Source organism: Panthera onca, chromosome C1 (assembly GCF_046562875.1).
Source record: "Panthera onca isolate mPanOnc1 chromosome C1, mPanOnc1 haplotype 2, whole genome shotgun sequence".
Taxonomy (NCBI): domain Eukaryota; kingdom Metazoa; phylum Chordata; class Mammalia; order Carnivora; family Felidae; genus Panthera; species Panthera onca.
In genome coordinates this window covers 64,803,165-64,826,742 of record NC_138346.1, presented here as the reverse complement: position 1 = coordinate 64,826,742, position 23,578 = coordinate 64,803,165, and the positions used below count along the sequence as shown (strand labels likewise).

At 39.9% G+C, this 23,578-nt stretch overlaps 1 protein-coding gene across 5 annotated transcripts in view; it reads right to left on the bottom strand.

Moving 5' to 3' along the window:
- Positions 1–14,552: 14,552 nt before the first annotated feature.
- STK39 (serine/threonine kinase 39) overlaps positions 14,553–23,578 on the bottom strand; it is a 318,329-nt gene continuing 309,303 nt past the window's right edge. For 3 of the 5 annotated variants that reach the window (XM_060624836.3, XM_060624838.3, XM_060624839.3), the window contains exons 18-19: positions 21,566–21,624; positions 20,060–20,581 (exon numbers count right to left, since the gene is read on the bottom strand). In XM_060624836.3, coding sequence (XP_060480819.1) covers positions 20,536–20,581; positions 21,566–21,624 — 105 coding nt within the window. In that variant the 3' untranslated portion in view covers positions 20,060–20,535. Of the gene's footprint in view, positions 14,689–20,059; positions 20,582–21,548; positions 21,625–23,578 lie in introns of those variants that run through there. The other 2 variants (XR_013557279.2, XM_060624837.3) reach the window with 2 other exon arrangements.

Sequence of the window (23,578 nt, the reverse complement as noted above, 5' to 3'; positions counted from 1 at the left end):
AACCTCCATGCTTTTGGAGGTTTTCTAGACTTTTTCCTGTGGTTGATTTCAAGCTTCATAGCATTGTGGTCTGAAAGTATGCATGGCATGATTTCAATTCTTATATACTTATGAAGGGCTGTTTTGTGACCCAGTATATGATCTATCTTGGAGAATGTTCCATGTGCACTCGAGAAGAAAGTATATTCTGTTGCTTTGGGATGCAGAGTTCTAAATATATCTGTCAAGTCCATCTGATCCAGTGTGTCATTCAGGGCCCTTGTTTCTTTATTGACCATGTGTCTAGATGATCTATCCATTTCTGTAAGTGGAGTGTTAAAGTCCCCTGCAATTACCACATTCTTATCAGTAAGGTTGCTTTTGTTTATGAGTAATTGTTTTATATATTTGGGGGCTCCGGTATTCGGCGCATAGACATTTATAATTGTTAGCTCTTCCTGATGGATAGACCCTGTAATTATTATATAATGCCCTTGTTCATCTCTTGTTACAGCCTTTAATTGAAAGTCTAGTTTGTCTGATATAAGTATGGCTACTCCAGCTTTCTTTTGGCTTCCAGTAGCAGGATAAATAGTTCTCCATCCCCTCACTCTCAATCTAAAGGTGTCCTCAGGTCTAAAATGAGTCTCTTGTAGATAGGAAATAGATGGGTCTTGTTTTTTTAATCCATTCTGATACCCTATGTCTTTTGGTTGGCGCATTTAGTCCATTGACATTCAGTGTTATTATAGAAAGATACGGGTTTAGAGTCATTGTGATGTCTGTATGTTTCACACTTGTAGCGATGTCTCTGGTACTTTGTCTCACAGGATCCCCCTTAGGATCTCTTGTAGGGCTGGTTTAGTGGTGATGAATTCCTTCAGTTTTTGTTTGTTTGGGAAGACCTTTATCTCTCCTTCTATTCTAAATGACAGACTTGCTGGATAAAGGATTCTCAGCTGCATATTTTTTCTCTTCAACACATTGAAGATCTCCTGCCAATCCTTTCTGGCCTGCCAAGTTTCAAAAGAGAGATCAGTCACGAGTCTTATAGGTCTCCCTTTATATGTTAGGGCACGTTTATCCCTTGCTGCTTTCAGAATTTTCTCTTTATCCTTGTATTTTGCCAGTTTCACTATGATATGTTGTGCAGAAGATCGATTCGAGTTACGTCTGAAGGGAGTTCTCTGTGCCTCTTGGATTTCAATGCCTTTTTCCTTCCCCAGTTCAGGGAAGTTCTCAGCTATTATTTCTTCAAGTACACCTTCAGCACCTTTCCCTCTCTCTTCCTCCTCTGGGATACCAATTATGCGTATATTATTTCTTTTTAGTGTATCACTTAGTTCTCTAATTTTCCCCTCATACTCCTGGATTTTTTTTATCTCTCTTTTTCTCAGCTTTGTCTTTTTCCATAATTTTATCTTCTAGTTCACCTATTCTCTCCTCTGCCTCTTCAATCCGAGCTGTGGCCATTTCCATTTTATTTTCCATCTCGTTTAAAGCGTTTTTCAGCTCCTCCTGACTATTCCTTAGTCCCTTGACCTCTGTAGCAATAGATTCTCTGCTGTCCTCTACACTGTTTTCAAGCCCAGCGATTAATTTAATGACTATTATTCTAAATTCACTTTCTGTTATATTATTTAAATCCTTTTTGATCAGTTCATTAGCTGTTATTTCCTGGAGATTCTTTTGAGGGGAATTCTTCCGTTTGGTCATTTTGGATAGTCCCTGGAGTGGTGCAGACCTGCAGGGCACTTCCCCTGTGCTGTGGTGTATAACTGGAGTTGGTGGGCGGGGCTTCAGTCAAACATGATGTCTGCCCCCAGCCCACCGCTGGGGCCACAGTCAGACTGGTGTGTGCCTTCTCTTCCCCTCTCCTAGGGGCGGGATTCACTGTGGGGTGGCGTGGCCCGTCTGGGCTACTTGCACACTGCCAGGCTTGTGGTGCTGGGGATCTGGCGTATTAGCTGGGGTGGGTAGGCAAGGTGCACAGGGGCAGGAGGGGCAGGCTTAGCTCACTTCTCCTTAGGTGATCCACTTCAGGAGGGGCCCTGTGGCAGCGGGAGGGAGTCAGACCCGCCGGAGGGATGGATCCGCAGAAGCACAGCATTGGGTGTTTGCACGGTGCAAGCCAAGTTCCCTGGCAGGAACTGGTTCCCTTTGGGATTTTGGCTGGGGGATGGGCGAGGGAGATGGCGCTGGCTAGCACCTTTGTTCCCCGCCAAACTGAGCTCTGTCTTCCCGGGGCTCAGCAACTCTCCCTCCCTTTGTCCTCCAGCCTTCCCACTTTCCGAGCAGAGCTGTTAACTAACTTATGACCTCCCAGATGCTAAGTCCTGCTTGCTGTCAGAACACACTCCGTCCAGCCCCTCCGCTTTTGCAAGCCAGACTCGGGGGCTCTGCCCCTCCACCCCGCTCCCTCCCGCCAGTCCGTGCAGCACGTACCGCCTCGCCGCCCTTCCTACCCTCTTCCATGGGCGTCTCGTCTGTGCTTGGCTCTGGAGACTCCGTTCTGCTAGTCTTCTGGTGGTTTTCTGGGTTATTTAGGCAGGTGTAGGTGGAATCTAAGTGATCAGCAGGATGCGCGGTGAGCCCAGCGTCCTCCTACGCCGCCATCTTCTGCCAGTCTTCTCTGTATGGGAAACTCTTTATCTCTCTTTCAATTCTGAGTGATAATCTTGCCGGGTACAGGACTCTTTGTTGTAGGTTTTTTCCTTTCAGCACTTTGATTATATCATGCTGCTCTCTTCTGGCCTGCAAAGTTTCTGTTCAAAAATCAGCTGATAGCTTTATAGGGCTTACCTTGTATGTAACTATTTGCTTTTCAAGATTCTCTCCTTATCATTAATTTTTGACACTTTAATTATTACGTGTCTTGGTGTGGACCTCCTTAGGGTTATCTCGTTTGGGGCTCTCTCTGATTCCTTGTTCTGGATATCTATTTTCTTGTCCAAGTTAGGGAAGCTTTCAGGCATTATTTCTTCAAATAAGTTTTCTGCCCCTTTCTCTTCTCTTTCTGGAACCCCAATAATGAGAATGTTTGTACACTTGATGTTCTAGTCATCCCTTAATCTATCCTTATTTTTTAAATTCTTTCTTCCTTTTGCTGTTTAGCTTGGTTGCTTTCCACTACCCTCTTCTCCAAGTCACTGATTCTTTTCTTCTGTATCCTCTAGGCTGCTGCTGATTCCCTCTAGTGTATTTTTCATTTCACTTCATTTCTAGTGTGTTTTTTGTTTCAGCTCTGATTGGTTCTTTTTTATATTTTCTCTTTTCTTGAAGTTCTCACTGAATTCATCCATTATTCTCTCAAGTCTCATGAGAATCTTACTGACCATTACTTTGAACTCTTTTAAGGTGATTGCTTATAGCTGTTTCACTTAATTTTTTTCTCAGATTCTATCTTGTTCTTTCATTTAGAACATATGCCCCTGCCTTTTCATTCTGTCAGGTTCTCTGTATTTGTTTCTATGTATTAGGTAGATAAGCGACTTTTCTTGGTCTTGAAAGCAATAGTCTAATGAAGAAGGGGTCCTGTGGGACCCAGTAGCATAATTCTTCCTGATCATCAGAACCAGATGGCCTCAGGGTGCCTCCTGTGTGGGCCGCATGGGCCCTTTTGTTGCAACTGGGACATGTATGCTGCAGTGCATTGGTGGGAAGGGCTGGCCCTCAGCCCAGCTGTCTGATGACCAGCTGTGACTACTGAAGGGATACTAGAGGGTGGAGCTTGCAACCCAATGTGGTCAGCTGGGAGACAAATCTGTAGCTGCTGGGGTATGCTGGTGGGGAGGCATGGCCTTCAACTCTGCTGCTGCAATGAGCGGCCACAACCTCCTTGGGTGTAGTGGTTGGTCGTGCTGGCCCCCAGTGTAGCTGGCTGAGATCCCTGGCTGTAGGTGCTTTGGGCTTGCTGGTGGGTCAGAGGGGTTAGTTCCCAGTGCAGCTGTCCCAGCTACAGCTGAGAGGTCTAGCTGTAGCTGATGCCGGTGTGTTGCTGGGTGAGGCTGGCTCCCCCTCTCCCAAGGGCTGGAGTTACTTTGGAGACTTGCCAACCCAGCAGGGGCTGCCTGACAGATGTGGCAAGTGGTATTTGCTCTGGGGTGACGCCACTCCCATCTGAGGCTGCCCACCAGGTGTAACAGGGCAGGAGCTTCCTTGGAGAGGATCTGTAAGGCAGATTGAGTAGTGCTCACTAGGCTGAAGGAGGGCACAAAACAATGGCACCCACCAGCACTTCCCTTCCCAGAGAAATCTCCTAATTTTTGCTCTTTCAGCACCTGCCCTTAAATTAGTCAACAGATCTCCCTCATGTATAACCCGATGATTTTCAAACTGCTTCCTCTGTTCTGGGTCTTAGAATGAATGAAATAGTACCCTGGCACTTTAAGAGCAGAGTCTCAGTTTCCTACAGCTCTCTGTATCTCCCAGGGTTAAGCCCCACTGATTTTTAAAGCCAGATGTCATGGGGTTTTGTCTGCCCAGTGCAGGTCCCCATGGCTGAGGAGGCCTAATGTGGGGCTTGATTCCCCTTGTCCCTCAGGGAGGACCTATGTGCCTGCAATATCCCTCATGCTTGTGGGCTGCTGTGCCGGGGTTTGGTTCTCAGCCACCCTCTCTGCTCCTCTGACCCTTCTGATGTGGCTTCTTCTTTATATCTTTAGCTGTGGAAGATTTTTCCATGCTAGTATTCATGTTGTTTTCACTGTGACTTGTGTTATATGTAGCTGTTGCCTCAGTATGTCCATGGGAGCAGGTGAAGTCAGGGGTCTCCTACTCCATCATCATCCCCTGGTCCCTAAACCACTGTTTGTTGTTGTTTTGGTTTGTTTTGGTTTGGTTTTTGTTTTGCTGTGCCCCAGGACAGGTGAGTCTGCATAAGAGCCCCTCAGTAATATCCCTTCCTACTGCAGGCCCACATCAGGGCCAGTGGGGGAGGGGTGTTTCCTGTTTTTACCATGTCTCCATCTCTCCTACCCTTCTTTCTCTAGGCCCTTTATCATTTGTGTGTGTGTGTGTGTGTTCACGTTCCTATACATCAGTCAGTGCTCATCACAATAAGTGTATGCTCAATCCCCTTCACATATTTCATTCATCCTTCCACCCACCTCCTCTCTGGTAACCATAAGTTTGTTCCATATATTTAAGAACCTGTTTTTCTGTTTGTCTTTTTTCCCCCTGGTTTGTTTTGTTTCTTAAATCTTGCATATGAGTGTAATCATCTGGTATTGTCTTTCTCTGACTGACTTATTTCATTTAGCATTATACTCTAGGTCCATTCTAGAGTCCATTGTCTTGCAAATGACAAGATTCCATTTTTTTTTATGGCTGAGTAATATTCCGTTGTATATATACCACTTCTTTATCCATTCATCTATCAATGGACATTTGGGCTGCTTCCATATCTTGGCTATTGTAAAAAATGCTGCTATAAACATAGGGGGTACATAGATCTTTTCAAATTAGTGTTTTTGTAGTCTTTGGGTAAATACCCAGTAGTGGGATTATTGGGTCATAAAATAATTCTATCTTTATTTTTTTTAGAAACCTCCATATTGTTTTCCATAGTGGCTACACCAGTTTGCATTCCTACCAACAGTGTGTGAGGGTTCCTTTTACTCCACATCATCATCAACACTTGTGGTTTCTTGGGTTTTTTAGTTTAGCCATTCTGACAGGTGTGAGGTGATATCTCACTGTGGTTTGATTTGCATTTCCCTGATGATGAGTGATGGTAAGGGTCTTTTCATATATCTGTTGGCCATTTGTATGTGTCTTCTTGGGAGAAATGTCTGTTCATGTCTTTTCATTTTTAATTGCATAATTTGGGGGTTTTTGGTATTGAGTTGCAGAAGTTATTTATAGATTTTGGATACTAACCCCTTATTGGATATACTATTTGCAAATATCTTCTCTTTCAGTAAGTTGTCTTTTTGTTTCATTGATTGTTTCCTTGTATAGAAGCTTTTGATTTTGATATAGTCCCAACAACTTATTTTTGCTTTTGTTTTCTTGCTTTAAAAGACATATCTAGAAAAATTTTGTGACTGCTGATGTCAAATAAATTACTACCTGTGCTCTCTTCTAGGATTTTTATGGTTTCAGATCTCATATTTAGGTTATGTTTTTAATCCACGTTGCCTGAGGACATAAGTCCAGAAAACTATTACTGGGCCAAGGTCCAAGTGTTTACTAGCTATATGTTGTTGTTGTTGTTGTTGTTGTTGTTGTTGTTGTTAAGAGTTTTATGGTCTCAGGTCTTACATTTAGGTCTTTAATCCATTTTGCATTTATTTTTGTCTATGATGGAAGAAAGTGGTCCAGTTTCATTCTTTCATATGTAGCTGTCCACGGTTCCCAGAGTTGTTTATTAAATAGACTGTCTTTTCCCTTTTGCATATCCTTGCTTCTTTTGTTAAAGACTATTTGATCATATAATTATGGATTTATTTGTGGGCTCTCTACTCTGTTCCATTGATCTATATGTCTATTTTTGTGCCAGTACCATACCGTTTTGATTGCTATAGCATTGTAATATAGCTTGAAGTCTGGAATTGTGATACCTCCAGTTTTGTTCTTTTTCCCCAAGATTTCTTTGGCCACTTGGGGTCTTTTGTGGTTCCATACAAATTTTCGGATTATTTGTTCTAGTTCTGTGAAAAATGCTGCTGATATTTTGTTATATATTGCATTAAATTTGTATATTGCTTTGGGTAGAATGGACATTTTAACAACATTTGTTCTTCCAATCCACAACAATGGAATATCTTTCCATTTATTTGTGTCCTCTTCAATTTCTTTCATCAATGTTACAGTTTTCAGAGTACCCGTCTTTCACCCCTTTGGTTAAGTTTATTCCTTAGTATCTTATTATTTGTGGTGCCATTGTAAATGAGATTGACTTCTTATTTTTCTTTCTGCTACTTCCTTATTAGTGTATAGAAATACAATGGATTTCTGTGTATTGATTTTATATCCTTTGACCTTATTGAATTCATCTATCAGTTCTAGTAGTTTTTTTTGGTGGAATCTTTAGATTTTCTAAATGTAGTTTCATGGCATTTACAAATAGTTAATGTTTTACTTCTTCCATACCAAGTTGGATCCCTTTTATTTCTTTTTGTTGACTGATGGCTGTAGCTAGGACTTCCAATACTTTGTTGAATACAAGTGGTGAGAGTGGACATCCTTGTCTCATTCCTGATCTTGGGGAAAAGCTTTCAGTTTTTTTCAGTTTTTTAAAATCATGATGTTAGTATGGTTATATGGTTTATCATTTATTTTACTGATGTGATATATACCATGTTGGTTAATTTGCAAAAATTGAATCACTGTTGCATCCCAGAAATGAATTCAACTTGATCGTGGTGAATACTTTTTTAAGGTGTTGTTGGACTCATTCAGTTTGCTAATATTTTGTTGAGAATTTTTGCATCTGTGTTCATCACAGACAGTGGCCTATAGTTCTTTTTTGGTAGTGTCTTTATCTGGTTTTGGTACCAGGGTAATGTTGTCCTCATAGAATGAATTTGGAGGCTTTCATTCCTCTTCTATTGTTTAGAAAAGTTTTGAGAAAAATAGGTATTATTTTTTTAAAATGTTTGGTAGAATTCACCTGTGAAGCCATCCAGTTCTGGACTGTTGTTTTTTTAATTACTAATTAAATTTCACTGCTGGTAATTGGTCCATTCAAATTTTATATTTCTTCCTGCTTCAATTTTGGTAGGTTGTATTTTGATAGGAATATATCCACTTCTAGGTTGTCCAATTTGTTGGCATATAATTTTTCATAATACTCTTTTATAATTCTTTGTATTTCTGTGGTGTCAGTTGTTATTTCTCCTCTTTCATTTCTGATTTTGTTTGAGTCCCTTTTCTCTTCATTTTCATGAGTCTGGCTCAAGGTTTATTAATTTTGTTGATCTTTTCAAAGAACTATCTTTTGGTTTCATTGATCTTGTCTCTATTTTTAGTTTCTATATCAATTATTTCTGCTCTAATCTTTATTATTTCTTTCCTTCTACTGATTTTGGATTCTATTTCTTTCTTTTTTATTTCTAGCTCTTTTAAGTGTAAGGTTAGGTTGAGTTTTTTTCTAATTCTTGGGGCAGGACTATTGCTATAAATATCCTTCTTAGAACCACTTTTGCTACATCTCAAAGACTTTTGGACCATTGTGTTTCCATTTTCATTTGTCCCCATGTGTTTTGGGATTTCCACTTTAATTTCTTGGTTGACCCATTAATTGCTTAGTAATATATTATTCAATTTCCATGTATTTGTGTTCTTTCTTGTGGTTAATTTCTAGTTTCACAGAATTATAGTTGGAAAAGATGCATGGTGTGACTGCAGTCTTTTTGAATTTGTTGAGACTTGTTTTGTGGCCTAACATGTCATCTATTCCGGAGAATGTTCTATGTGCATGTGAAAAGAATGGGTATTGTTTTAGGATGGTATGTTCTGAATATGTCTGTTGAATCCATCTGGTCCCATGTGTCATTCAAAGCCACTGTTTACTTATTGATTTTCTGTTTGAATGATTTAAGTGGGATGTTATGCCCTATTATTTTGCATTACTATTGATTACTCATTTTACGTCTGTTATTAACTTCTTTTAAATTTTTTTTTTTCAACGTTTTTTATTTATTTTTGGGACAGAGAGAGACAGAGCATGAACGGGGGAGGGGCAGAGAGAGAGGGAGACACAGAATCGGAAACAGGCTCCAGGCTCCGAGCCATCAGCCCAGAGCCTGACGCGGGGCTCGAACTCACGGACCGCGAGATCGTGACCTGGCTGAAGTCGGATGCTCAACCGACTGCGCCACCCAGGCGCCCCATGTTATTAACTTCTTTATATATTTGGGCACTCCATGTTGGGTGCATAAGTATTTACAATTGTTTTATCTTCTTGTTGGATTGTTCCCTTTATGATTATATAGTGTCCCTATTTGTCTTTTACTACAGTCTTTGTTTTAAAGTCTATTTTGTCTGATAGAAGTATTGCTACTCTGGCTTTCTTTTCACTTTCGTTTGCATGATAAATGCATTTCCGTCCCTTCACTTTCAATCTGCATGTGTCTTTAGATCTGAAATGAGTCTCTTATAAGCAGCATACTGGTGGGTCTTATTCTTTTGTTTTTTCTTTTCTTTTCTTTCTGTCTTTTTTTTCTTTTTCTTTCTTTCTTCCTTCCTTCCTTTCTTTTCTTTCCTTCTTCCTTCCTTCCTTCCTTACTCCCTCCCTCCCTCCCTCCCTTCTTTCTCTCTTCCTTCCTTCCTTCCTTCCTTCCTTCCTTCCTTCCTTCCTTCCTTCCATCCTGTCACCCTATGTATTTTGATTGGAGTGTTTAGTCCATTTACATCCAAAGTAATTATGGGTAGGTATGCACTTACTGCAGTTTTGTTACTTGTTTTATGTAGTTCTTGTCTGTTCCTTTATTCTTTTGCTCTCTTCTCTCACAGTTTTCTGGATTTCTTTAGTGATATACTTGGATTCCTTTCTCTTTATTTTTTACAAATCTATTACTGATTTTTGATTTGTGGTTGCCATTAGGTTTATATATAACATCTTATGCATATAGCAGTCTATATTAAGTTGATGGTCGCTCTAGTTTGAACTAAACTTTTACTTCCCTACCCCATACCACATTTTAGGTGTATGGTGTCATACTTTACATCCTTTTATGTTGTGAACCCCTTGACTGATTTTTTATATAGATATATTTAATTTTACTGCTTTTGTGCTTCCTACTTTCCTTACTTCTGCTTATGGTCTTTCCTTTCCATTAACAGAGTACCCTGTAATATGTCTTGTAAGGTTTGTTTAATGGTGATGAATTCCTTTAACTTTTGTTTGGAAAACTATTTAGCTCTCCTTCTATTCTAAATATTAGCCTTGCTTGATAAAGTATGCTTGTTTGCAGGTTTTTTTCTTTCAGCACTGAATATATCATGCCACTCCTTTCTGTCTGCAAAGTTTCTGCTAAAAACTCAGCTGATTGCCTTCTGGGGTTTCCCTTGTGTGTAACTATTTTCCTTTTCTTCTTAAAAGTTTATTTATTTGAAAGAGGAAACGCATGAGTGGGGAAAGGGGAGAGTTGGAGAGAACCTCAGGCAGGCTCCTCGCTGTCAGCACAGAGCCTGATGTGGGGCTTGATTGCATGAACCACTGAGATCATGACCTGAGCTGAAATCAAGTGTCGGATGCCTGACTGAACCATCAGGGCACTCCCCTTTTTCTTTTCTATTGTTGCTTTTAAAATTCTCCGTATCACTACTTTTTGCCATTTTAATTCCAATGTGCGTTTGTGTGGACCTCACTGGGTTTATTTTGTTGGGGCTCTCTGGCTCCCAGTTCTGGATTTCTGTTTCCTTCCCCAGATTCAGATAGCTTTTGGCTATTTTTCTTCAAATAGAATGTCTGCCCCCTTTCTCCTGTGTTCTCCTTCTGGGATCCCTGTAGTGCAAATGTCACTGCACTTGATGATGTTGCTCAGTTCCCCTCTCAGTTCTTCTTAAGTCTTTTTTCTTTCTCCTGTTGAGCTTGTTTTCCATTACTCTGTCCTCCAGGTCTCTGGTCTGTTCTTCTGCTTCTTCTAGTCTACTTATTCCCTCTAGTGTATTTTTAATTTCAGTTATTAAGTTCTTCATCTCTGATTGGTTCCTTTTTATGTTTTCTATGTTTATTGAGGGACTCACTAAGGTCCTCTACTCTTCTCAAGTCCCAGTGATGTTACTTGTCTCCATTTTGCTTACCTCTCTTGCTGTTACTTTGTCCTGTTCTTTCATTTGGGACATATTCCTCTGTCTCCTTATTTTGCCCCCTTATGTCTATTTCTATGTGCTTGGAAAGTTGGCTACATTTCCTGCTCTTGTATGTAGTGGCCTTATGAAGAAGTCCTGTTCACCAGAACCTGGCACTTCAGGGGTATCTCCTATACGTCCTATAGGTATCTCCTATCCCTACTGTTGCGGCTGAGCCACATTTCCCTTCAGTCTAGTTGTCTGCACTGGCTCACCCTGTGGGCAAGGCTTTGTCCCTGTGTTATTAGTGGGCCAGTCTTGGGCCGCTTTGGGCTTAGCTTCGGTCAGACCAGGCATTTGGCAGGGCTGCAGTAGCAACAAGCTACGGGGTTTTCTCCCTGTGTTGTCCCTGAGAAGTGTTTGTTGGTGGGTAGGGAATGCAGTCAGAGCAGATGTCTGCAACCAGCCCACTCTGGGGCCATAGATGAACTGGCATGTGTGGTTTTTGTGTCCTCTCCATGGGGCAAGAGTCACTTTGGGGTGGTGCTGACCCCTGTCAGGGCTGCTTGCACACTGCCACACTTGTGGTGCCATTTTGGATGGACTGATGCTGAGGGCATGTTGGGGGGCAGGTCTGCAGGAAAATGTGCAGGTACATGGTGTTAGCAAGGTTTGTGCTGGTCCACTGTGGGAGGGGACCTGGAGCCACTTTAGAAAACTCCTACTGAGGCCAGGTCGGAGGGGGCAGGTCCACAGGAGAACGTATCATTTGTTTTTTTATGCTGTTCAATAAGCCCTCAGTTCTTCAGGAGGAAGTGCTCAATATATAGGTGAAGATTGGTGTGTTTGTAAAGGAGGTGAGTTCAGGGTCTTCCTATGCCACCATCTTGGACCACCTCTTGAAGGTTTCAATTTTAAATACAAAGCTCAGGGAGGCCTCATTGAAAAAGTAACACTTATGCAAAAACTTGGAGAAGAAATTAGCTAAGAAGAACTGGAAGAAGACTATCTCAAAAGAGTAACTAAAGCAGTGACTGACATGTTAAAAAAGCAACAAGGAAGTTGGGTATGACTGAAGTTGAGAGAGCAGAGTAAAGTAGGAGAGGAGATTGTGGAGGTGCTGGGGAACCAAACAACTTAAGAGACCCACAGCTCTCTATCTCTACTACCAGCACAGCAGGGGGGTCTTTGGTAGAAGATATGCATTGAGAAAGGAGACAGATGATTCAATTTGTACATAAGAATTTTTTTTTGTAGACCAGGTACTGATTGTATTTTCTTAAGACCTATGTGAGGTAATATAAAGCTTCATATTTACATAAGAAGCTATAAAAATTATTGACAACTACACTCTTATCCTCCTGTGTTTTGAGTTAGGTGGACAAAATGCTGCTCTATTTTTATTTGTCTACTTTTTTATCTTAGAAAGTGAGCGCACGACTGGGGAAGAGGGGCAGAGGGAGAGAGAGGGAATCCCAAGCAGGCTCCATGCTCAGTGCGGAGCCCAATTTGTGACTTGATCCTGCAACTCTGGGATCATGACCTGAGCCAAAATCAAGAGTCAGCTGTTCAACCAGCTGAGCCACTCAGGTGCCCCCAAATGATGCTCTTTTAACAATGTATTTGAAGAAAATGTCCTCATAGTCAAGTACCTGGCTCTCCATCATTTTGAATGGGCTTTAGTCAAAGGGCTCTTTTGAGGTTGACTTTCCAAATATGGCCACCTCATAGATATCAATGGCAAACTCAAGAACAGAGAATGAATATGGAGCCTTAGCTGTCTTCATCAGAGAACACAGGAGTAGATAAGCTTCCCTGGCTCAGTCATTGTTGAAAATTAATCATTTTTCTGCTGCTAAGGGTTTCAAGGTGATTTGATGAAACTTTGTTTATATATCAAATCTCCTTGTATACTCATTGTGGTTATTCTTGACCTGTTGTCTCTGTGAATGATATTTTGGGGATCATCTACATTTAAAATATTCTAAGATTAAAACCTTCAGAAACACATTTACCTGACTCAAAAAACTGCTTTCATATTTGTATGATATTTCTTCCTTAATAGTAAGGGAATTTCTTTGCAGAGCACAAAAAACACAAAGCTGGGAGTTAGAAAGCCTGGGTTCCAAGAAAGATTGCCGGGAGATTAAAACAGATGATTTCTGAAATCCTGTGATCTTTTAAAAAGTATACTCAGTCTAAATGTGAGGGAATTGTATAAACATAGCATTCATCCATTCATTCAATTATTGCACAGTTTCCCTAAGCTAAGTCTTCCATATATGGCTGTTAATAAAATGTCACAGAGTTCTTATTTTCATGGTTTAGCTCCCTTCATAAGTGTCTAATTGATCGGGGTGTCTAGAATGCTGTGCTGTAAAATACTGAGGCTCAGCGACCAAATGCAAAGTCTCCCTGCACAAATGGAGCACAGACATTGATGATACTCTTTTAAAGAGGCAATACCAAACTATTACCTGAAATCTACAGGGCTTGCCACAAAGAGCCCAGCATTATACTATTGCTTAAATACAAGTCTCCTATCTTTCTGATTAAGGGCAAAGAGCTAATAAAGTGAGGAATAGAAAGGATTTAGACTCAAGGTGAATTTTATGGTAGTGAGCATTGTCCAGGTGATACTTCAGTGAGACACTGAACCTTATTCTATACCATGCTGGTTCTGAGAAGTTGAAGTACTTGACTGATCCTCAAGGTGGCTCTTGTGATGGACGTGTCAACTCTTTCTCTTTTAACCCACACCAAAGTATCATTCTGCTTCACAGTTCCGAGATGATCTTTTCAGCAATTTGCTACTTCAAGTCTACTTATCTGTCAGTCACTCTTAAATTCATTTTACACAGCTGACTGTAGTGTTATCACAGTCTTCCTAATACTAATGCATTTAGTAGTCGTGTGGGTTTGAAAGGCTGCCAACAGAGGAACAGCTGAAAACGTCGCCACTCAGACTGTCCTTTTCTTGATCACCCTGTAACTACCATTTGCAATTTTTATGCCCGGATTCTTTGCTGGTCTGATTGTAGTCATTGTTTTTCAACAAGACATGTCTCCTAATGGATTTTTTATTCTTGCAAGATATATTGTATTTCTCAACACATATTCAGTAAGGGTCTGTACCAGACAACATTACCAAGTTTCCTTTGAAACTGTTCCTGTAAGCAGCTTATTGGTTGATTGGAAGGCAATTAAATAATCTATTTTTTAATTATATATAATACATAATACTATATTATAATAAATATAGGGACGATGCATTTAACTGGGTGACAATGTGGTATAGTAAGAAGATACATGTGAATTCAAATTCTAGGACTGCCATTCACTTGTTGATCTTGGATAAGTTACTTCTCTGAACTTCATTTCATCTGTAATTTAGACACAGGCATACCTGCTTTGCATAGTTATTTTTTTAAAATTTTTTAAAATCTTTACTTATTTTTGAGAGAGAGACAGAGTGTGAGCAGGGGAGGAACAGAGAGAGAGGGAGACACAGAATCAGAAGTAGGCTCCCGGTTCCAAGCTGTCATCACAGAGCCTGACACGGGGGCCCGAACTCACAAACCATGAGATCGTGACCTGAGCCGAAGTCGGACGCTCAACTGACTGAGCCACCAGGTGTCCCTGCATAGTTATAATAAGATTAAGAGATAATACATATGAAAAGCAGTTGGAATAAGGTAGGTACTCTGTGGTCACTATTTTTAGTAATGTTAACTATTTTTAATAATTTTAATCATTAACTATAAAACAAAAATGCTAGAAATAATAGGGATATGCGATTTCTAAGATTTTGGTTTTGACTTAGCTCATAGGAGTCAACAGGGACGCTGTGGCTGCTTTTACCCACACGTGGCAGGCAGTATGAGTAGGTAGGATGGTCGGTCAGGTGTCTCTCTCCTCACCTCTCCTTTCCTCAACACACTTCCTGCCTTTCCTCTTGTAACAGGAGCTCTATGAGGAAAGAAAGAGCTTGGTGGAACGGGCCCTGTGAAGTACTAGGTGCTTAGGGGATAGCCATAAAGTAGAAATATTTTACCTCTCTTAAGACCGTGTCCACAGGCATAATTGAGAAATAAAAACAATATATATTTAAGGTGTACAACCTGATGTTTCAATATACATATAGATTGTGAAATAGTCAAGCTAATTAACATACCCATCTTTTTAACTTGAAGTAGTTTGAACCTGACTCTCCCTGTACCACCAACTCTTTCCTAATTACCTGATTAGAATTTCTAAAACTCAATTCACCAACAGCTCGACTGTACAGCTGAATGGATGGACCACTACAGGCAAGCAGCAACCAGTTTATTCATTCCTCTGCTCAATTAGGCCTCTAGAATGTTCATGTTGGAAAGGAAGTTAATAATCAACTAATTAATCCCCCTCAATCTAAAAATGAGTACACTGAGGCTTAGTGGAGTGAAACAGAACTTGGGTGAGGTCACACTGACAGTTGGCAACAAAGCCTGAGCAGAAGGTACATTGGTTTTATATTTTATTACTAAGGAATGTGATTGGTTTTTCTTTTGTTTACATTGGAATTTAATTATTTTTTTAAAGGCACTTAAAATAATCAGGCTGAAACTGTCCCTTCTCAAACTACCATCTCGCGTTCTTTGATCTTGGAAAAATTACTTCCCTTCCTAGATTTGGAAGCCACATCACAAAAGATTCTGATGAATATACAAGTTCTAATATGAATCATGAATTGAAAAGCAGATGCAACATCTGTGACCTGGTGGCAGAGTTACCAGGAGTAATGGTCAGGGCCCCTTGCAAGACTCGGTATCTATTTGCCACAAGTAACTTTGCACCCAAACTTAGAGTTCCCTACCCTTAATCGTAGAAATTTCAGGCCCCACAAAATCTGGATAGGCCCTGAAGAGAGGCAGCTCTCTAAGGTACAGTGGAAATGTTCTGGAGTCCTCCTGACTTGCGTTCAGTCCCTGTTACCTACTGACCTTGGAGAAGTTACTTAAGACCTGTGTACATCTATTTCCTCATCTGTAACATGCAGATAATGAAACCAATTTCCCAGAGTTGTTGAGAGGCTTAAGCAAGGTGAGGTAGGAAGTCTTTGGTTTAGCGCATGGTCCAGAGAAAGCCTGCAATAACGTATGTGCTTGTATCATGTAGGGAGGCTGTCTGATATGATTGAGAGTGGGGGCTTTAGAACCAGATTTACCTACATTCCAAGTTCTGCCTCATATTTGACACTGTGTTAGCTTGGGCATCTTAGTCCTTCTAAGGCTTAGTTCTCTCATCTTTAACGTGGTGTAATAAAACCTAGCCAACAGAGTTTTTAAGATTAAATGAGAAGATGTAAAGTACTTAGCAAAGTGACTGCTTTTGGCTGCAAGAATAAAAAAAAAATTCAAAATGGCTTAAAGGAGTGGCTTTCAAACTTTTACTGGCTACAATCCTCAACCTCAATAAGAATTAGATCTTCCGTTGTGACTCAGTGTACATATAAACATTATCACAGGACTACTGTGAATCAGATTTGATATTGTATACAGCTAAGCTTCATTACAATGTTCTAGAACATGGGAAAATAGTGCTGGATCTGAAGTCAGGGTTTTCCAATAACATGTATGAACAGTGCTTGGCATTTCAGTACGATACTTCCTCAATCATCTGTTTCATTTTGATTCTGTTTCCTTTTTCAGAATCCCCTTGAGTTTGGAGAGGAGAAAAAAAAGACTGAGGTATGTGAAAAATCTACCTGAGTATACACACAACCTTCCTCTGATCACCATTCATTTTGAACTTTATGTTACTTAACACATCTAAGTGCTGCCAGAATTGTTCAACACCAAATTATTCATCTGGGTGAAGGCTGGACCAGAGTATCGTCTATACCATTTTGTAAAGAAGCACACTATCCTCCCTCCTCGCAGATTACGGGCCTGCTATTTTACTGAATATTCTATCTAGAAAGTAAGCCAGTTTCCTCTGTGATAAATTACAAGTCTTGGTTTCTTAAGACGGTTTTCTACATGAGGGATAAGTACACTCTAGGAATGATTATTCTATTACTGCCCTTTCATCATTCTGTAGCACATTCAAATAACAATAGAGTAAGATTGTAACTTTTAATAACATTTCTTGCCCTTTGATGAGTTATGAGCTAAATTATAAGGGCTCAACAAACTTCAGCTAATGATATTCTGTATGCTATAACTCATGTAGGGGGAAGTTTTATGTGTCTTCGTGTTTCCACCTGGGGATGCTCGATTAGAAAACAGTATCCGTTGGTTTGGCACAGGATGCACAGTGGCTGATAATTTAATCATGTGGATTTTCTTCACTGTTCTTAGATACCCAAACTACCCAGCTAGGTTTGGTGAGCAAGGCAAAAGAAGGCAGATAAAAGGACATCACTGTTATTTGACCATGCATTTTTCTCCGTGGCATAATATCAGCTGGGCAACCACTGGGACATTTTGCAAACAGGTATTTTTTTTTTAATGTTTATTTATTCAGAGAGACAGAGAGCACGTGTGCGAGCAAGCAAGAGCTGGAACGTGGCAAAGAGAGGGAGAGAGAGAATCCCAAGCAGGCTCTGTGCCATCAGCACACAGCTGGTTGTGGGGCTTGAACCCACGAACTATGAGATCACGCATGACTTGAGCTGGAATCGAGTCAGATGCTCAACCGACTGAGCCATCTGGATGCCCCTGGAAACAGGTACTTTTGACCATTTTTTTTTTTTTTAACATTTTTTTAATTTATTTTTGGGACAGAGAGAGACAGAGCATGAACGGGGGAGGGGCAGAGAGAGAGGGAGACACAGAATCGGAAACAGGCTCCAGGCTCCGAGCCATCAGCCCAGAGCCTGACGCGGGGCTCGAACTCACGGACCGCGAGATCGTGACCTGGCTGAAGTCGGCCGCTTAACCGACTGCGCCACCCAGGCGCCCCTTTTTTGACCATTTTTTAATGCCTTGTCTTTTCCAGTGGAGTGCCAGCTCCCTCATTTTTGGTGGTGGTTTGGGTGTTAATCGATATACTGAGGGAGTGAGTCACTTTATCATTTTAAACATATTTTCTTACTGTCTGCACCAGTTACATGCCTTAAATATTTCTATTATTCCTGAGAGTGCACATCCCAAGCACCAAACTCCAGGCAGTGTTGCATTAGCCTAAAGGTAACACTCACTTATAATCAAACTCATTATACTTGAATTTTTAGTTCATGAAGATACACAACGGAAATGATCACTTGAAAGCCATTTGTTTATGGCTGTTAGGCCTTGTAATAGACCTCTTGAAACTTAGAACCCTGGAAAGCAGCGTGTACTTCCAGGCTGGGACATTCCAGTCCTGAGGGGGAATGTTCTAGTACCACCCACAGTGGCACCCTACTTATATTCACACTACCCCTAAATATCCTGGTGAGAGCGTTCTTAGCTAGGATTTGGCAATATAAATATGTACAGCAGAAAAACAGGTATATCTGGGTTCCCTTTAAGTGGAATCATAATTGTATAAAGGCCACTTTTGGGTGAATTAGAAGCATGTTCTCAGTTATAAGAAATTGGTAACATTTTATTTTAAGTTGATATGATTTTACTGTCACAACCTCAGTGGGCCTCACTAAGCAACAGCTTCTGTTATCAAATGTACTTCCAAGAAAAAACAAAAGATCGTTTACTGTCAAATGCAAATCCCAAGTTTTGGCAGAAGCCCTCCAACATGAATTGGGCTTATATTCACCATCTCTGTAATTTAACTTGGAGGGTTCACCCGGGAGGTATATTGCTTAAAACTAAATAGACTGTAGGTGCATTACTGAAATGAGTGAATGAAAATTCCTAATAGGAAAATTTTACATGCCAACATCATTGTATGTAGGAATATTTTTTTGAGGGAATTCTTGGGTCTTCGTCTAAAGACTACTACCTGACCCTACTCAGACGTGGGGGCCATCCACCATGTTTACCAGCACATAAGATATGGAACACATGGGGAACTAAAGGCTACTTTTTTTTCCTGGAAAAATAAGAAATTTTTATCACACATGACTTATAAGGATCTCTAAAAGTTGTTTTAAATGCAGAAAACCATTTTTCTCGCACAAGGACAATACATTGGGAGTTCAAATGAGATAAAAGGGAGCTTGCTTCTATTACTACAGCTTTACAAGTTGACCATAATAGAGGCACACTGATGTTAAAAAGTTTTTGTGTGTATTTAGGTATGAGACGTGGGTGCCTTGATTTTCCTAAGAGGCTGTGAACCCACCTGTTTGTCAAGGCATATGAATCTATCCAAATAATACGACATACGTGTTCAGTGGAGCTTGGGTCCTTGAATGCTTCATTGCTGTATGTCCTCTTTCCTCAAAAGCTTGGCTAAGAGTAACAGTCGTGGTCATACAGTGCACTCGTTCCTTTTAGACAGTTTGATTACTGTGTCTTTCTAGAGCACAAGTGACGGTAACTGCTTGGACTATGCTCTCAGCTCCTTGCTGACTGGTACTGGCACTTCCTATCACATGACTCTGAGCATCTGCTGAAAGCACTACAAAAGGTAAGTGTTCAAAACGTAACTATGTATTTGTAGGGCTGTTCGGAGAGTTTTGAAGTTTCTGAATACCTAAATGTAACTGCCTAGAGAAAAATTCATTGCAGGCTTTAGTACTAGGAAAAACTGTATATCTCCTAACTTTAGAAAGGAAAAAAAAACGAGTGGGCTGTACGCAGTCAGACACCTCTTTGCATGAACTTGACCCTTGCATTCATACTGTTAACCAGTTCTCATCCTAATTTTCTCATTAAAAAAATCTTTATCCTATTGTATGGATGTATATAAACTCTCTCAAATGCTAGCAGTGAAGATGTGGGACTATGGACATACATTAAACAGATATTATATGATACTTATCACTATGTTGCAAAACAAGGTCCTCCAGTTATTCAGGTATGTTTGACTCTCTCAGAAGATGAGGGTCTTATACTATTTTCGTCTACAAGTTGTACAGAGTGTTAAGAACATGCTCTGAATATCAGAACCAGGGCCTTGGGAGACCAGTTCTGTAAGTAGCTTTGTGAAGGGCCCTGGAAAAGTCACTTAACCACTCCAAGCCTCAGGGCTAAAATGAATTCGCTGTAAGGAATTTTTTTGCTCTTGTTCCCGGTGGCCCTACTACATGGAGTGTGAATAATTGTCAAACCTGATTCTCAGACTGAATGGATGCCTTGTTCCCTTAAGGGCACTTTTCCCTCCTTAGTTCTTAGGAGGCATGGAAGTGCTAAATCTCACTGCTGCCATGCAGGTGCTACCTGAAGGAGGAAGGAAACCATGTGACACCATCTCTTTGTGCAATACACTTTTATTTTCCTTTTACCTTTGCAGTCATCTTTGAGTAATTGTTGTGTAAACAATAGAATGGAATGAAATTACATTAAGTTGTATGCAAATGGCTCTAGAACACCTTAACAATTATGACAAGGCAATTATAAATAACTTTTCTTTCCTTAGTAATATATATTTGCTTTTTAAAGTACATTAAAGAGCTGCCATATCTAGGGTTAGCTAGGAAAGAGCAATGGTACCATCCTGGGAGCCCACCTCCCTGAAAGTTTAGACTCCAATTTTGAAAATCCTAAGGTTTACTATTCCTTAATATATAGTCAAGCAGAGGGCTACTTGGGTGAAAGTATTTATTCTCGAAACGTGAAAGTATTTATTCTCGAAACTTAACAGCATTTTACCTTTTTTTAGTCATTGCACAAAAACCCTTTCTATTTTTCACTCCATCTGGGTATTCTGCAGAATTTCAAGTAAAACTCAGATTCTGGTATCTTCAAGTTTATCACCTTTGGAATAACAAATCCTATCACAGAGAAGTCAAATCAGAGATGGGTACATAATTAGCAGTCTAATAGAATGGCAACATTTTATATAGCATTCTATATGTTCCAATGAAGCAAAACTTACATATGCCACTTTATGTAGAGGAAGTTTTAGATCTGAGACTATTCCAGAGTAAAGCAGCCTCAGGCACATTCTTAATATGAAAGTTTGCAAGGCACCTCCCTCTCCCAAGAGACAATCAGATTGTGGATTGGTTTTTAGGCAAACAAACCAAAAGAATAAGCATCTAAGTTCCTAATTCAGTCATTTCAAAAATCAAAAGTTATAAATACTCCAAAGATAGACCTGAATTTTTTTTGTTTAAATAACAAGAGATTAACTGCAAGAAGCATATAATCAAAAACTTTTCTTCTTATAGCTAAGGTGTGTAATGCATAAATATATGAAAAATAAAATTCACAGTCAGTTTTAAAACTAGAATTCAAGTTTGGCTAATAAATCTTAATTTTATAAGTATATTAATTTCTAAATACAACATAAAAGAGGCAGTATTGTCAGATGTACAATTAAAGTAGAACAGAAAGAACAATGAAAGAAGAAATAGGCTTCTGATAGAAAAAAATTCCTTTTGTTGCCAATAAATAGGACCACCTGAGTGTATTTCAGATTCTTTTCACTTAAGGGATATCCGAATTGATTGCTAAGAATATTAAATAGCTTTTGGAAAAATTAGCAACAGTCGTGCAGCTGTGGCATTTGCTTGTTCTCATACTGTGGATTGCTAGAGAATAAAGCAGAACTCGGAGTGTTGTAAGTTTAAAAAAATTCTTTTTTATCCCATGTCACTGAAGCCAGACTCTTCACAATCTTCTGATTTTGTGGGAATTGGGAGTGAGGTGGAGGGAGTAGGGGTGGGGGAGGAAGATCGAGGGAAATGGTGTGAGGTGGGGGCATGACAGATCAGGGGGAGATGTCAAGGGACATACATCAGCTGACACTCAACTGGGCAAACCCGATCAGCTTCACTTCGTCCGGAATCTCCGACCCATCACAGCCTGAAGCCTGAAAAGGGAAAAAGACACCTTCAGTGCCAGTTGATCCAAGCAAAGGCACAATCTGCATGGGGCCAGTGTCCCATTTCTTCCAGCGCTTAATTACTACTGTAACAAATCTGACCATCATGCTTGCTATCAAGTGCAGAAAACGGGGGTGCAGAGGGGGAGGGATTTGTTCCCGTTAAAACACCACAATGTCTAGGCTTAAAGCTTTGAGACTGCCAAGAAAGTGATCTTAAGTATACTTTCAAATTAGAGTTCCTTAATAATTTTAAAGGAATATTACAATAAAATATCTTGGAATAAATTTAGCCAAAAAGGTGAAAGACCTGTACTCTGAAAACAGTAAGACACTAATGAAAGAAACTGAAGACACAAATGGAGAGATAAAATATCCATATCACCTAATGCAATCCCTATCAAAATACCAGTAGTATTTTTCACAGAACTAGGACAAATAATCATAGTTTATATGGAACCACAAAAGACTCCAAATAGCCAAAGCAATCTTGAGAAAGAAGAACAAAGCAGGGAGGTATCAAAATCCCAAACTTCAAGATATACTACAAAGCTATGGTAATCAAAATAGTATGGTAGTGGGACAAAAACACACACAGATCAATGGAACATGATAGCCCAGAAACAATCCCATACTTATATGGTCAATTAATTTACAACAAAGGAGGCAAGAGTATACAATGAAGAAAAGACAGTCCCCCCACAAACAGTGCTGCGAAAACTGGACAGCTACGTGCAAAGAATGAAACTAGGCCACTTTCTTACACCATACACAAAAATAAAATGAATTGAAGGCCTAAAACCATAAAAATCCTAGAAAAAAAACACAGGCAGTAATCTCTTGGACATCAGCCCTAGCAACATTTTTCTGGACCTGACTTCTCAGGCCAAGGGAAACAAAAGCAAAAATAAACTATTGGAACTACATCAAATAAAAAGCTTTTGCACAGCAAAGGAAACCATCAACAAAATGAAAAGGCAACCTATTGAATGGGAGAAGATATTTGTAAATTATATATTGGATAACAGGTCAATAATCTAAAATATAACTTCTACAATTCAACAACCAAAAAATACATAATCCAGTAAAAAAAAAAATGGGCAGAGGACCTGAGTAGGCATTTTTCCAAAGAAGACTTACAGATAGCCAAAATATACATGAAAAGATGCTCAACATCACTCATCATCAGGGAAACGTAAGTCAAAATCCAATGAGATATCACCTTATACCTGCCAGAATGAAAGGATCAAAAGACAAGAAATAACAAATGTTGGCAAGGGTAGGGAGAGAAGGTAATTTTTGTGCATTGTTGGCGGGGAATGCAGTGGTACAGCCACTGTGGAAAACAATATGGAGGTTCCTCGAACAATTAAAATAGAAATACCAGTAGTTCCACTACTGGCTATTTACCGAAGAAAATGAAAACAGTAATTTGAAAGGATATATGCACCCCTATGTCTACTGCAGCATTATGTATAATAGCCAAGATATCAAACCAACCTAAGTGTCTATCCACAGATAAATGGATAAAGATGTGGTATATGTATATACACTGGAATATTACTCGTCCGTAAACAGGAATAAGATCTGGCCATTTGCACCAAGGATGGACCTAGAGGATATTATGCTAAGTGAGATAGTCAGAGAAGGACAAATATTGTATTTCATTTATATGTGGAATCTAAAACACAAAACAAATGAACAATGAAACAGACTCTTAAATACAGAAAACAAAGTTGGTGGTTACCAGAAAGGAAGGGGCTGGGTGGATGGGCAAAATAGGTAGAGGGAATTAAGATGTACACACTTCCATTTATTAAAAAAAAAATTATGAAAATGAGCACAAGCGACTTAACAGGTCATTGAGGGTAAACCTGGTTTTTACCAAAAGGTGTCTTCTCTAATACTGACAAAAAGAAAAAAAAAGAAAAAAGGAGTGGTT